The following is a 13204-nucleotide window of genomic DNA, read 5'->3' as shown; positions in this document are numbered from 1 at the left end:
ACTTTAGCCCTTGGCCTTTTTTTCAGCTTCAGCAATGGTTCTCTCGCTCTCTCTCTCTTCTGAAATCTATTAGTTCATGCCTCTCTCCTCTCTCTCTCTCTACTGAAATCTTTTATTTCCTGTCTCTCTCCTGAAATGAATTAATCTCTCTCTCTTGAAATCTTTTAATATCAATTCGTGTTTCTCTCTTTCTCTCTCTTGAAATCTTTTAATATCAATTCGTGTTTTGGAATCCAGGTGAAGTATTCTAGGGAGCCAGACAACCCTACGAAATGTAATCCTTCTACTCTGTGTTCTCTTCTTGAACATATCTTTCCTTCTGAAAAACTGTAATTTTTCACTTTCTCTAGATCCGGGATCTAATTCGTGTTTCAGTATATGTGTTCTCGCATGATTACAAACTTCAGTTTTTCCTTTTCTTTTTTTTTGAATCCCTGGTGTGGTTTCTGAAATTGGTGCTTTCCCGGTGTTTCTATGGGCATTTGTTTTTCTAATGTAAATAGTGTTATGTGATGGCAGCCTGCAAGGCCAGAGGGTCCGACCTAAGGGTTCACTTTAAGGTATGTGGAAATGGTAAATGGATTACTCTGATCATGGCAATAACTTGTAATTTCTTTGATATTAAGCAGATTTTTTGTTAAAGGGATGGTAACATTAATGTTTACTCTCTGATGGTATGTAGATTTTTTCTTAGACGAAGGTAAGGTTGTTGGTTATTTTAGGGACATTTATGCTTAGTTTAGTCTTCAAATCCTTGATTTTTATTATTATTCTCTGCTAATATGCTTGAGTAGATTGAAGTGGAATGGTTTTGATCAGGAGAGGTTTTCTTTATTGCATTGATATAAATTGCAACAGTTCTTTATTAATTCACTGCACTTATAGAGCACGTATAGTTTATATATACCATTTATTAATTGAAGTGTATAAAATACAGTTACAGTTTTGCAACATAAGTGGATTAATCTGGTGGGGTTTGCATGTAATCGCTGCTAACAAGTATCACATGGACCAGACACCCACATTAGTAAACATCTCATAAGATCAATGGCTTGTCTGATTAAATGAATGAAGTAGTTAGAACATAAATTATGATTTCTAGGAATTTCATGATGCGTTTTGGTTTTGATTGGAAAAATGTACATTATGATTTTCAGAATTTTCATGATGTGTTTTGGTTTGATTGGAAATTGGTTAATGTCTATATATGTGGAGCAGTCCTAGTCTTGAATTGGATTTTTTAATCCACAATACACTCACCAGGTGTTTATTTCTGCTTTTGGTATACAAACGACGACTTCCTTCAACATTGTAATGACCAATACAAACTATCCAAGACTAGTGCTTCCTGAATTATTGAAACAAAAGTTCTATTCTTTCCTGATAATGAATTGGAGTTTACTTTTTGCCATGTTTGTTTGAGTTGATGGAGTATATGTAAAATGGTTAATAAAAGATTCATAGATATGAGAGATGAAGTCTGGGCATGATGGACATGGTGATATAGTTATCCTATAACTAGAAAAAGTGATGCCTAACTTTTCTTACACTATTTATTCTTTCAAGAAAGAAAATAATAGAAAACGTGTCTTATGCTTTCTCCTTGTGGTAATTTCCCAAAAAATGTTTTTAGTCATCTTCACAATAGGGGCAAAAACCATCAATGTTGATTCCATGCTTCTACTTATAACCTTGTGCAAGGTGCAACTAGATGTAGACAAGCTTCGTACCTTTTCGAATTCCCAAATAGCTTCACCTTTACATTATATAATCAATTTGGAACCAATAACTCATTTCATCAAAGGTGGAGAAACCAGGTCCAAAAATCTTGTTATGAAGAATCAAATATTTTGGAGTTTAGGGATAAGACTTAAAGAATACTGGATAATTAAGTGGGAGCACCAGTAGTCAGTTACAAGGGGATTTATGCCTATGTGGATCACTATTATTGGAAGTTTTATTGAAGTCAGGTATGACACAGACATAGCCTTATGGAAATTGAGTAATGTTGGTCTCAAAAAGAATTGAAGGAAGGTTACTCAGATCTTGAATTCTTTTTTGAGTGATGTGGTCATTGGCTGACCAGTTGCTAAGTGGTTTGAGAACTCCTATTGCCATTCCTATAGGGCGTATTTTATGCAGATTATGCTCCATCACTATTATTTGGACTTTGGAGCATTTGGAAGGAATGTAATAATCAATTTTGCTATTTCTAATGGAAATAGGGGGGATGAGGAAGTGTTCTCTGAGAAGACTTGAGAAGGAGCCATATCATTGGCCCAACGATTGGATAAATTCATGGGACTCACAATTTATGACTGATCTATAGGACTTGTCCAATAGTGACACGGAATGCCATATGGGAGTCACCTCTGGAAGTGACAGCTACATGTAGTTTTAATGGTATAATTGGAGATAGCATGGGTGGCAAGAGGATGACCAATTCTAGACCACTGGGCATCTGTGCTTCCATGACAGCAGAGAGTTGGCCCTCTTTACTGGCCTAAGAGAGTCATCCTGCTTCCCAAATCCAGGTATTGGTAGGGGACTCTCAAAATATGTATGATTACATGGGCTTGGGGTGAAAAGCAACTATCATGTATTGTGGCTGAATTATTTTGAGGAGAGCATGCTTTTCGCATGCACACATGAGATATCTTTTCAACGTTTTTTATTTTTTGAGAATAGGTTAACTATCTTTTCAACATAATTTTGGGAGGCAAATAGTGAAGTAGATCAAGTAGCCAAGCAGGGTGCTCAATGCGCTTACATTGTTAGAGAGTTTTAGTTGCAAGTAGCGTGGTTTACCCAAACTATACATTTCTTTGACCTTTAGGTTGTCATCTTCATCACTTTCCTCCCTTCCCCCCAGCCCCCTTCCTTCCCTTAATGTATACCTCTCAGTTTTTTTGTACTTTTAGTACATCACGAATAATGGTTAATTATACGACGAAATATGCTTGTGTCTCAACCTCAAGCAATGGTTTTGTGTCGGCCATGTGGTTGTTTGTCCAGTGCTTGTGAATGTTGAGATTCATAGCAACCAATGTCTTGGGCGACCAGGATTTCCTCCCTGTGACATTGTGCTTGTTGTGCACGAGATTCATTTTATGCTCCTTAGGAGTTTCTACTTGACCCTGACTCTGGTCACCTAATGCCTTTTTCCATAACACATGTATTTCCCTCGTGTTATTCCTCTTAACAACCACAAATCATGGGACTGTAAAACTTGTTGTCTCAAGTTTTGAGGTTTTTCTTCAATGATACTAGACACAGACCGCTTTTGGAAGGCTTTACTTTTTACTAGGAGGTCTGTTTGGAGTGATTCAAAGCGCTTCGCTTCCAAGAATTTTTGAAGATCTATGACTACTATCATTATCCTTTTTCCCTAATTCAATTGTTTTGGCATTCAAATAAGGTTATTTTGTTTGGTGAGGAAACGAATGCTAATTTAAGGTTTAACTAGGTCTAGGATTTTAGTTATTTTTTTATTTTATCTTCTAGAAGTAGTTTTGTAATTTTTGAGTTTGTCTCCTTAGTTGATTAGGTTTCTTTATATTAAGTGACTTCCTTTTCATGATAGGAGGCTTTAGTTTCCTAATTTTATGGATACCTATTTGTAGACTGAAATTTTTGGCAGGTTTATGATTGCTTGGAGTCCAGGTATGATTAGAGACAAGAATCACTACTGCACATGTAAAAACTTGTTCAATCAGATGCGATTGGATTTGTGATACTGATCCTGTGAAACCCTAATGGATCGCTTATCCTAGGGTATGCAACACATTTTTGCATATATTAGGTTCAAGACTATAAATTGTGTTTGGTACGGAAATGGGGTATATATCCGGGATATGACTCTTCCCACAAGGCCCCAATTCCTAATGTCACAAAAAAAAAAAAAGCATGAGCAAAGCATGCTTATCCGAAATCATGCCTTTATAGTAGCAAGCTACCCATTGATCTCTCTTTCTACGACCTCTGTCTTTCTCTCCTCACCATTTGAAGACCTCCTTTCTCTCCTCCACCTCTTTCGAATCTCTCCTCTCTGAGCAGACACCAAAGCCCCACCCAACAATTCTTCCCTATTTTGCCATTTTTAGGGCTCCTTTTTTCACTCTGTTCTTTATTTTCTTCTCATAGCTCTATTCTCCATCTAATAACCATCATCTTCTTACCCAAGTAAGAGCACAAAAAAATTGAGTGTTTCTTAGGATGTTGTAGCTCTTATTGTCATGGAGGAAAAATTGGGGTATTCGCGGGAGCTATGGTGGATATAAAAGTACTCTAATCAGAGTTAGCATTCAGATTGCTTGCATCAAGGTACACTATCTTGCCTTTCCTCAATCACCCCTATATTTTTTTCGGTTTGGGTTTTCCCTACCAATATTTTGTTATCTCAAAGTTCTATAGGTTTTTTTTAGGGTTTTAGATTTTTTTTCGGTTTGCTTTTCTGCCCTCAGCTAACATTATTTCGTATCCATGATTGTCACATTTTTTGTGTATTTTGGTCTTGTAAAGCTATTTTCAGTAGTAGATAATATTTAATCACGATATTGTTGATTTTGAATTGCTGGATTTAATTGCAATGTTTTTGGGATCAGACCTGAGACCAAACCAGTGACATCACTTGTTTGATTCGACCAGTCGAACTGGACCGGTCCAACTGTCCGATCGGTCTAATAAATTTAAAATTTATAAAATAGTAAAATAAGGAAAAGATATGAAAATAAATGAAATTATGGAAAAATAGTAAAAAATCTAAGAAATAAGAAAAATGCAAAAAAATTTAGGAGAAAAAATAACTCATTAGGCAACAAGTAAATCGTTAGTAATGAATAACAATCATAAGTCGAGACTAAACAAACGTACAAAACCACAAGTCCACAACCTTAAAATCTGCAACTCATGGGCCTTAAAAGCTTGTTACCATTACAATATTACAAAATTCAAGTGATATAATAAAAGCATAAAAAATAATTAGCAGTCTTCTTCATCAACTTCATTTCCATCTCCTTTCTCATCGTTGGTTTCCTCAATATTGACCTCTAAATCATCATCGTCATTTTCTACACCTATGAGAAAGTTTACGTATTATTAAGATGAGTGTGCTTTGAATAACGTGGCAACCTTAGACAATCAAAGTAAGGGGCACCTCCAATTTTATCATTAGATACAATTATGGTGTAAAAAATTCTTAGGATGAGCTAATAATTTATTTTTCATCTCTAATTATAAAATTTTAACTAAAAAATAGCTCAAATCAATTAGATCTATAATATATGGAAATCTTAAAAATGGACAGTCCAGCTAATGTGTCGCAAGATGCACTATTTTTGGGATTCGAAATGATTTCTTTTTCATATTCGTATATCAATTCAAGGGTTTTCCAAAATCAAAACAGCCTTTTCGATGGATTTTTGAGGTACACTTTAATTCTACATTTTAAGGTTGTTTCTTTGGAGAAATTCTACATTTTAAGGTTGCAACCTTATATAAAAACATTTCTATTAAGATGCACAGTTACATGCTTAAAGTGCATAAAAGCTTAAAATATAAAATTATTTACTTAAATTTTACTTATGTGGTGATTCCATCTCCATCCAATTTTACCTCCTTTTTGGAGTCCAAATCTAGTAGTTGAAGGAGACGCCAAGAATATTATCTCCTGGGCATCAAATTGCTCATCTTAGCCGTGGTGTTTTGATGACATTTTCGAAGAAATAGTGCATCGAACTAGGAATTGTAGTACCACTTGGACCCACGTTTGCAGAGAAGCCAATTCAGAGGATGATGCTTTGGCAAAGGAAGGGGCTGCCTCCAACTCACCTGTGGGGAACTAGTTTTTGTGTGCCCACCTCATCTCTGAAGACCCTCTGAATAGTTTTTTCCCCATTGTACTTTTTCGTTCCTTTTGGGCTTGTATAGAGTGACCCTGTGGGGTCACCATACTTTTTTATCACCTTATAGTCTTTACTAATTATTAATGCAATTATAGTGAACTTCTCTAAAAAAGAAAGAACACCTTCAAGAGTGGGCATCTCTTTCTCAATGACCCATTCTTCCAATGTATTGATCATCTCCAGGTCAATTGGGTCCAAAGATATTGTTTGCTATCAGTCCTACAACATAACATCCCTAAGATTTAGACATATATATATATAACTAAGAACACTAGAACTTTACAATTAATAGATACACATTAGGAAACCAAAAACCAAATCATTTAGCCCTTTGTGCTCCAACCTATTTGGCTTGTCAGTGTGGGTGCATTGCCAAACACTCAAATTCCTCTCATTCCCACTTGCACTACAATTTTGGCTGAGAATTCGGACAGCAAAATCATATAGGTTTGGGAACTTCACCACCAAATTGTATCATTATCCTATTCCTTTCAATGCCCTTAACTCCGTCTATTTCGAGCATATATTGGATGCAGTGCCATTCATAGACATGGGGTATAAAGGCCCTTCCTATCATGACTCCTTGAGCGGGGTATTAAAGAAGACTGTGGAAGAGGTTATAGCGTACGTACTGCGGGCAATTGAGACTCATTGTTAGAAATTGGGGTTTTGTAGAGATGATACCATCTTCAGTCTTAAGAGTCTGATGCACCTAGATGCTGAATTTGTTTGGAGAGAAGTATCTTTCTCATCCAGTGGTTAAATTGTGGATAAGGGGAGTTGGAGGCTACCTTGTTGTTTGGACTTGGAAAACTATATCAATAATTGTTTGTGGCTAACAAGCCACGACTCGTTAGCTACAAGAAACCACTAACAAGCCACTCATCATTAGAGATCCAAATTGCCCTGTTCAGGGTTGGGAACCTTGAACAACTAGGGGCTTTTTAGTAATTTGACCCACCTAAGAGGCCCCAACCAAACAACGTCTGGGTGCGTCAATTATTTAAATTTCCCTACTGATCAAGGCTTCCAACCTTGAACAAGCGCAATTTGGGTATTTTTGAATATATTTTCTGAGGAGGTACCCAAGTGAAATGAAAAACTAAAAAGTGAACTTTGTAGCTCTTATGCTAATTGGGGCGTTTTGACCCCCTGAATGATTTTGGAAAGGGTAAAACTCCTTACTCTTTATATTGATACTTTCCCTACAAATTTTTACCTTGACTACTTTTCATAAGTGATAATGTACTTCACTGTGCCATGAGTCCATGATGGACGCTATACTACACTATCATTTTAACAGAATTTTCATCATTCGAATCATTTTAACATCATCAAGGTTTCGAGAAAATATTTCTGAGCAAATTTTGCCATATTAAGTCTATATTGGCAATTCAATTTACCATGAGAATCTCTTGATCAGTTGATTTTTTTTGTGCTCAGTTTTTTTTTTCGCTTTTTATGGATTTATTGTTGAGCATGGGTGGTTTTATTTCTCTAGAACACAAGGGAGACAGCCCATGCCATCAGGAAGCTGCCATTGGCCAAGGCTAAGAGGTATTTGGAGGGTGTTCTTGCTCACAAGCAGGCGATTCCTTTCCAGCGTTTTTGTAGCGGTGTTGGGCGCACTGCTCAAGCAAAGAACCGCCATCCAAATGGGCAAGGGCGTTGGCCTGTCAAGTCTGCGAAGTTCATTTTGAACTTGCTCAAAGGTGCTGAGAGTAATGCAGATGTATGCGCTCTAGTTTTGCAACCCTTCCTTCTCCAATTCTCTCTCTCTCTCTCTCTCTCTCTCACACACACACACACACACAGTCTACACTTTTGAAATATAACAGAAACATTCATGTTCTATTGACTTCGTTCTCTCTCTCTCTCTCTCTCATGAACACACACACATCGTTTACAAATATAACAGAAACATTCATGTTCTATTGACTTCGATGTTTTGCCTCCTTGATCTGCACTTTTGAAATGAAAGCAGCAAACAATGCTCTCTTCTGCTGATTGTAATGTTCTCTCTCTCTCTCTCACACGCACACACTCATATGGCCTGCACTTTTCTAATGACTACAGGAGGTTCATTCATCTTCCATTGATTTCATGTGTTTCTGATTTGCAGGTGAAAGGCTTGGATGTGGATACACTGTGCATATCGCACATCCAGGTGAATCAAGCCCAGAAGCAGAGGCGCCGAACTTACCGTGCCCATGGAAGGATCAACCGTAAGTTTTGTTGTTGTTTCCTGCCCACCGTTCTAGGTTCTATATACCGTTTCCTTTCAAATTTTGAGTGAGACATGTTAATATGTGGATTTGAGGGACATGAGTTATTTTGATGAATGCAGCTTACATGTCGTCTCCTTGCCATATTGAGTTGATATTGTCCGAAAAGGACGCCTCTGTTAAGAAAGAGGTAAGAACTCCCATTCAATGAATCTGTTCTATTTCAAGCTTAATTATTCTGAAACTGTGCTATAATAGAATGAACAAACATAGTCCCATTGGGTCATCACTATGCGTAAAACGTTCGTTTGTGATGAATGTAAATGAGGACAAACATTCTCTATTGCCAACCAATCCAATGTGTTATCATTCAAATGATCATTATAGCAGGCATGGCTGTAAGGGTGATGTTCTTAGGACCCACTTACGTGTGGAAACAAGATCCCCATAGACCAATGCACTCTAAAGATTATGTACATTGTTGGTTAGATGCAAAAGAGGCGAATACAGCCATACGAGTGAAAAAAAAAAAAAAAAGGACACACCACAAAAATATGAGAGTTACATTGTTCATCCTAAAGAGGATAGGTCTATGCTTGCATAAGTTAAAGTGCACATCTCAATGAAAATTATAGTTTAGAATTACAAGAGAAGTTCCTCCCTCAAATTATTGACAGACCCTGCCATTCCTCATGTCTAGAATCCAGTCTCCCCATTGACTAATGCTCTGCCAATCGATCTCCCCCTTTTTCACTGGCACAGCTGTCCTGGAAGATAATCTTGAAAGCAATTGATAGATTTTCTTTCTAGAGCTAGAGAGTAGACAACCCTAAAACCTAGGTGAACATATCCTCTTTCTATGAGATCATGCCTCCCTCTCTCTTGCATACCCACGTCTCACTTGGATCTCCTTTCTCATGACCCAATAGGGTGACCCAAAGATTTAACCTAAAAGGTTGGTTGTTACCTTTCTTTAATCCCCTTATTATCAATCATTATGGTATCTTTCTTCCAAGAAACCCATGATGCCCTCAACTTTTCTAGGCTAACCTAGGAGTTGTGATCTTGGCTATTATCAAATCTTACATCTCCACCTTCATGCAAAATCACATTGCTAGCTTCTTTGACCTTCATTGGATAGATCTTTTTTGTCTTTCCATCTTGAAGAACTCATTGTGAAAATTTGGCCAACTTCTTTGCCTCGTAGTTTTTCATCTCAACCTATGTACGAGTCTAACTTCATCATGTGTTCTCCTTCATTGTAAACATAGACTTTTTCTCTGTTTAACACCTTGTCCTTGGGTTCTTTTGTTCTTCTGTCATGGTTGCTGGTACATTGAGTTTTTGCACTAATGTGGATTTGGTTTCATGTTTTGATTTGAATTCTAAGATCTGGTCAGGAGTCTGAGCTAGTAAATAATTGATCAGTTTTGAGGATCCACTTGCATGTGTAAATAGGAGCCATATATACCAGAATCCTAACTAAGATCGTGTGCATAATCGGCTAGTTTCGAAATAGTGCAAATACAACCATAGAAAATCAAGACAAAAAAGAAGGGCACATCATAGAAAACACAAGATTTATGTGGTTCGGTTCGTCCACAGCTTCGCTAAGTAATATCTTTTATATCAATGAAGATTATTGTTTAAGTTTAGAAGAAATATATCTCTTGCAACCTGTCAGAAAATTTCAACTCTAGGAGTGCATGCCACACTCTGTTTTCAATACCCATTTCTCTATTGAAGATCACCTTTGTCATTACCTAAAAGGTGACTTAAAGGTTACCTCTCTTTGATCGCTTGGTATAGAAGTCATTAAGGTTCTTTTATTGCCTCCCAAGAAATCGCCTTTGCCTTTTACCCAAGTACTATGAGAATGAAGTTTTCAGTGTGAGCCTACACTCCTAGTTAAATCCAGTCTCCTTCCAAAAGTAAAGCATAGAGATTTGGATCTAAAATTTCATAGGTTGATAATCTTGACTTCCATAATCATGAATATGAAAAAAACAAAAAATGATTTGACTTTATTGTTGATTTTTTATTTTTATTTTTGCTGTTCATACTTATTCCTAACAGTTCTTCGGATTTGAGCTATTTTTGAGCTGCATAGTTATGGATCTAAAGCGGAAGTGAATAAGGAATCAGTTGGGATGCTTTTCAAATCCTACTTCCATCTCTAAGATGGATTTTCAGTGGGGAATGCACCATAAACTTTTCCATAATCTTTCTAGAACATTGGAGTCTTGGAAAACATAAATATTTCTGGGCACGTTTGTTAAAACAGAAATCGCTCTCCAAGGGAGATTTTCTATTGACCACACTGCTTTCCCATGTTTGTTTCATGGGAAAGTGGTACTAGTAGTGAGCCCGACACAACTTCACTATACATTTTAGCAGTGTTTAATAATAAACATGCCCCTTAGGGAAAAAGATAGGAGTGGTGAGTTTGGCTATCACCAAACCTTGACAAAAAATGGTCATCACTATCCAATTCGTGGATTGGGCAGCATGCAAGGAGAGGGGACATTCAGTTAAATTAAATGATATTTTTGGTGCGGTCCGCTTTCCTTAGCGCCGTTCAATTTAATTATCAGGGGGCCTGTGATGACCCACATGACAATGTTATGACCTGAACACGTTTGATCAAGGTGATGACCTCAATAGATAGGCTTTCGAAATTCCATCGTGTTACAAGGTAAGGGCACTCGAGTCGGCCAAGTGACTCGTCCATTGTTCGAGCCAAGTTACTCAGGCAAGTCCAAGTAACCAAGTCCAATCCATATTAAGGAAAAAAAAAAAAAAAGAGAAATAATTCAGTACTTGTACATTGGCCGAGCCAAGTTAATGTTAGGGTGCTTGCATTATAGAGGATTTTATAATTGTACTCAACAAATTTTGGACACTTATATACTTTTGTTTTGTACATGGAATATTTTTTTGTAAGGAGACTTTTTGTCATTAGGAGGGTGTGACATCATTCACATGGGGTGGGACAACACCCACATGGAGTACACTAGTTAAATGACATGGATCCTCAACAAAAAGTTGAGGGATCGAACCATGCCCATATATATTATTTTTGAACCCCCTTACTCTAATGACCTTGTATTTCTTTTAATTAACCCTGTTGAACCTTACTTTAATGATGCCTAGTTTTTTTGATTAAAAAAATGATAGGTGGTGTCTGAGGGGATGTATTTCTTTTAATTAACCCTGTTGAACCTTACTTTAATGATGCCTAGTTTTTTTAATAAAAAAATGATAGGTGGTGTCTGAGGGGATTTGAACCTTGAACGTGAGGCCAACGAAGCGTACATACTAGCCAACAGGCCATTTGGGCGCTGTTTGAATGAAAATGGCATACTTGGTAATACAAGTGTGCACTGTACTGGTTGAGTGTCTGAGTAACTTGCCTGAGTCAAGTCGACTCGGACGAGTCACAGTGCACTGCCATGTTATGTTAATGATTTCTTATTATGATTGCATTTGCATACCATAATTTTGTGTGTGTGGTTGCAGGCGGAAACTCAAGTGGTGCCCAAGAAGACAAAGAAACTTCGCAGTGGGGCTTCATCTTGAGGAGTACGGAGAGAGAGAGAGAGTCAGGTTTTGTTTCTTAGTTTTCAAATTTGCCTGTAGTTCTATTTTCTTGATAGGGTTGGCTTGACGTTATGGATAGTGGTTCATTCAGTGATTTGTCTTCCTAGAAATGTCAATTTTGTTTTTTGGAGCCATAACTCTTATTTTTGGGTCAGAGAGAGATGTTTGTTTGTTTCTCGAAGTGTGTTGGTTTCATTACGGAGCAGGTGTTGAAGGAGTTGCTTGGGTGGCATGGATGGTCAAAAAATGGCAGCAGTACCCGCTATTTTGTTCTTTGGGAGGAAGTCGTATGCCTTCCTCTGCTACCCTTACAGAAGTAGGAAATGTTAGACTCAGCCCGTCCAATGGACTCTTTCGTCAGAGTTCAATCCAAATAGAGGACTGAGAAACTTCTAAATCCAAGTAGAGGACTGAGAAACTTGGACCCTCTCTCTTTCTCTCTCTCTAAATCCAAGTAGAGGACTAAGAAACTTGGAATCTCTCTCTCTAAATCCAAGTAGAGGACTGAGAAACTTGGAATCTGTGTGTAAAATCTAACAACAGGTTGTCACCTAAAATGAATAATAGTATAAGTTATGTTTCCAGCTCAATCCAAGTAAAGGACTAAGAAACTTGGAATCTGCGCGTGTATGAAAAATCCAAAGTGGTCACCTAAAGTGAATAGTAGTAGAAGTTGTGTTCCCAGAAATTAGATATTAATCGAATCGTTGAAATGCATATTCCTACTTGAATTACAATCTTGTTTTACAAATTGAACTAAAATAAAATTTGGCTTGTATATTACAAGAAAAAAAAGAAAAATAAATAAATAAATATATATATATATATATATATATATATATATATATATATATATATATATATATATATATATATATATATATATATATTTATTTATATTAAAACTTAAAATGATCAAACTCTTAAACTTGGAAAGTGATGGGGTAATTTGGTTATTTCAAGTTTTTTAAAAATATTTTCTTACAATTTTATATGGTGTGTTGTGGTGTTTGTCTAAAATTTTTAATGTAAATATTTTTGTGAAAGAATAATTAAAATTCAAGTAGTAATAACTATTTTCAACAACCTGATCAAGGCTCAGAGCATAACTTAAATTATTATTCATTTTAGGCATGATGGTTTTATCTTATATATACATGTGTGCGTGGAGCGTGTAACTTAAGGTTGGAGGCTTGGAGCAAGAGATAGAAGCGACCAGGCCCTTTGTTATTACCAACATCATGTATAGAGTGGGATGAAGTAAAGAATTTGGCCTTTCCCCAACGCTAGGAGTGAAAAAAAAAAAAAAAAAAACCCTCATTTTTTGGGGTATTCAAAAAAATATTATGAATTTTTATTTTAAATAAATTGCCCTTTTTCCAACTTTTTTTTTCTTTCAAAATGCCATTTGGTACTCAGTGCACTAAATTAAGATTGTAGCAATGTAGTTGCAAACATAAAGTTTGGTATTAGGAG

General features: G+C 36.6%; 1 protein-coding gene across 4 annotated transcripts; it reads left to right on the top strand.

Moving 5' to 3' along the window:
- LOC18433485 (large ribosomal subunit protein uL22y) lies at window positions 1-12318 on the top strand. Of its 4 annotated transcripts, none has more exons than XR_016061600.1 (8): window positions 1-37; window positions 238-274; window positions 520-560; window positions 7405-7615; window positions 8026-8128; window positions 8251-8318; window positions 11648-11734; window positions 11935-12318. XR_016061600.1 is itself a non-coding variant. In XM_011624740.3 (8 exons), the coding sequence occupies exons 1-7, from the start codon at window positions 35-37 to the stop codon at window positions 11705-11707; spliced, it is 543 nt and encodes a 180-aa protein (XP_011623042.1). In that variant the 5' UTR covers window positions 1-34; the 3' UTR covers window positions 11708-11734; window positions 11935-12318. The 4 variants fall into 4 exon arrangements, 3 of the variants coding, with proteins under 3 accessions (XP_011623042.1, XP_088731052.1, XP_006843636.1); XM_011624740.3 differs by having other exon boundaries at window positions 7405-7635; XM_088874926.1 differs by having other exon boundaries at window positions 11648-12318.
- Window positions 12319-13204: the final 886 nt, after the last annotated feature.

This window comes from Amborella trichopoda, chromosome 8 (genome assembly GCF_054954075.1).
Source record: "Amborella trichopoda isolate Santa Cruz 75 chromosome 8, AtrichopodaSantaCruz75HAP2 v2.0, whole genome shotgun sequence".
Taxonomy (NCBI): domain Eukaryota; kingdom Viridiplantae; phylum Streptophyta; class Magnoliopsida; order Amborellales; family Amborellaceae; genus Amborella; species Amborella trichopoda.
This window is presented reverse-complemented; position numbering and strand designations above follow the sequence as displayed.

Coding starts and splice junctions, on each gene's coding strand:
- LOC18433485 (XM_011624740.3), top strand. Junction 561..7,404: donor ACCTAAGGGTTCACTTTAAG/GTATGTGGAAAT, acceptor TTATTTCTCTAG/AACACAAGGGAGACAGCCCA. Junction 8,129..8,250: donor TGCCCATGGAAGGATCAACC/GTAAGTTTTGTT, acceptor TGATGAATGCAG/CTTACATGTCGTCTCCTTGC.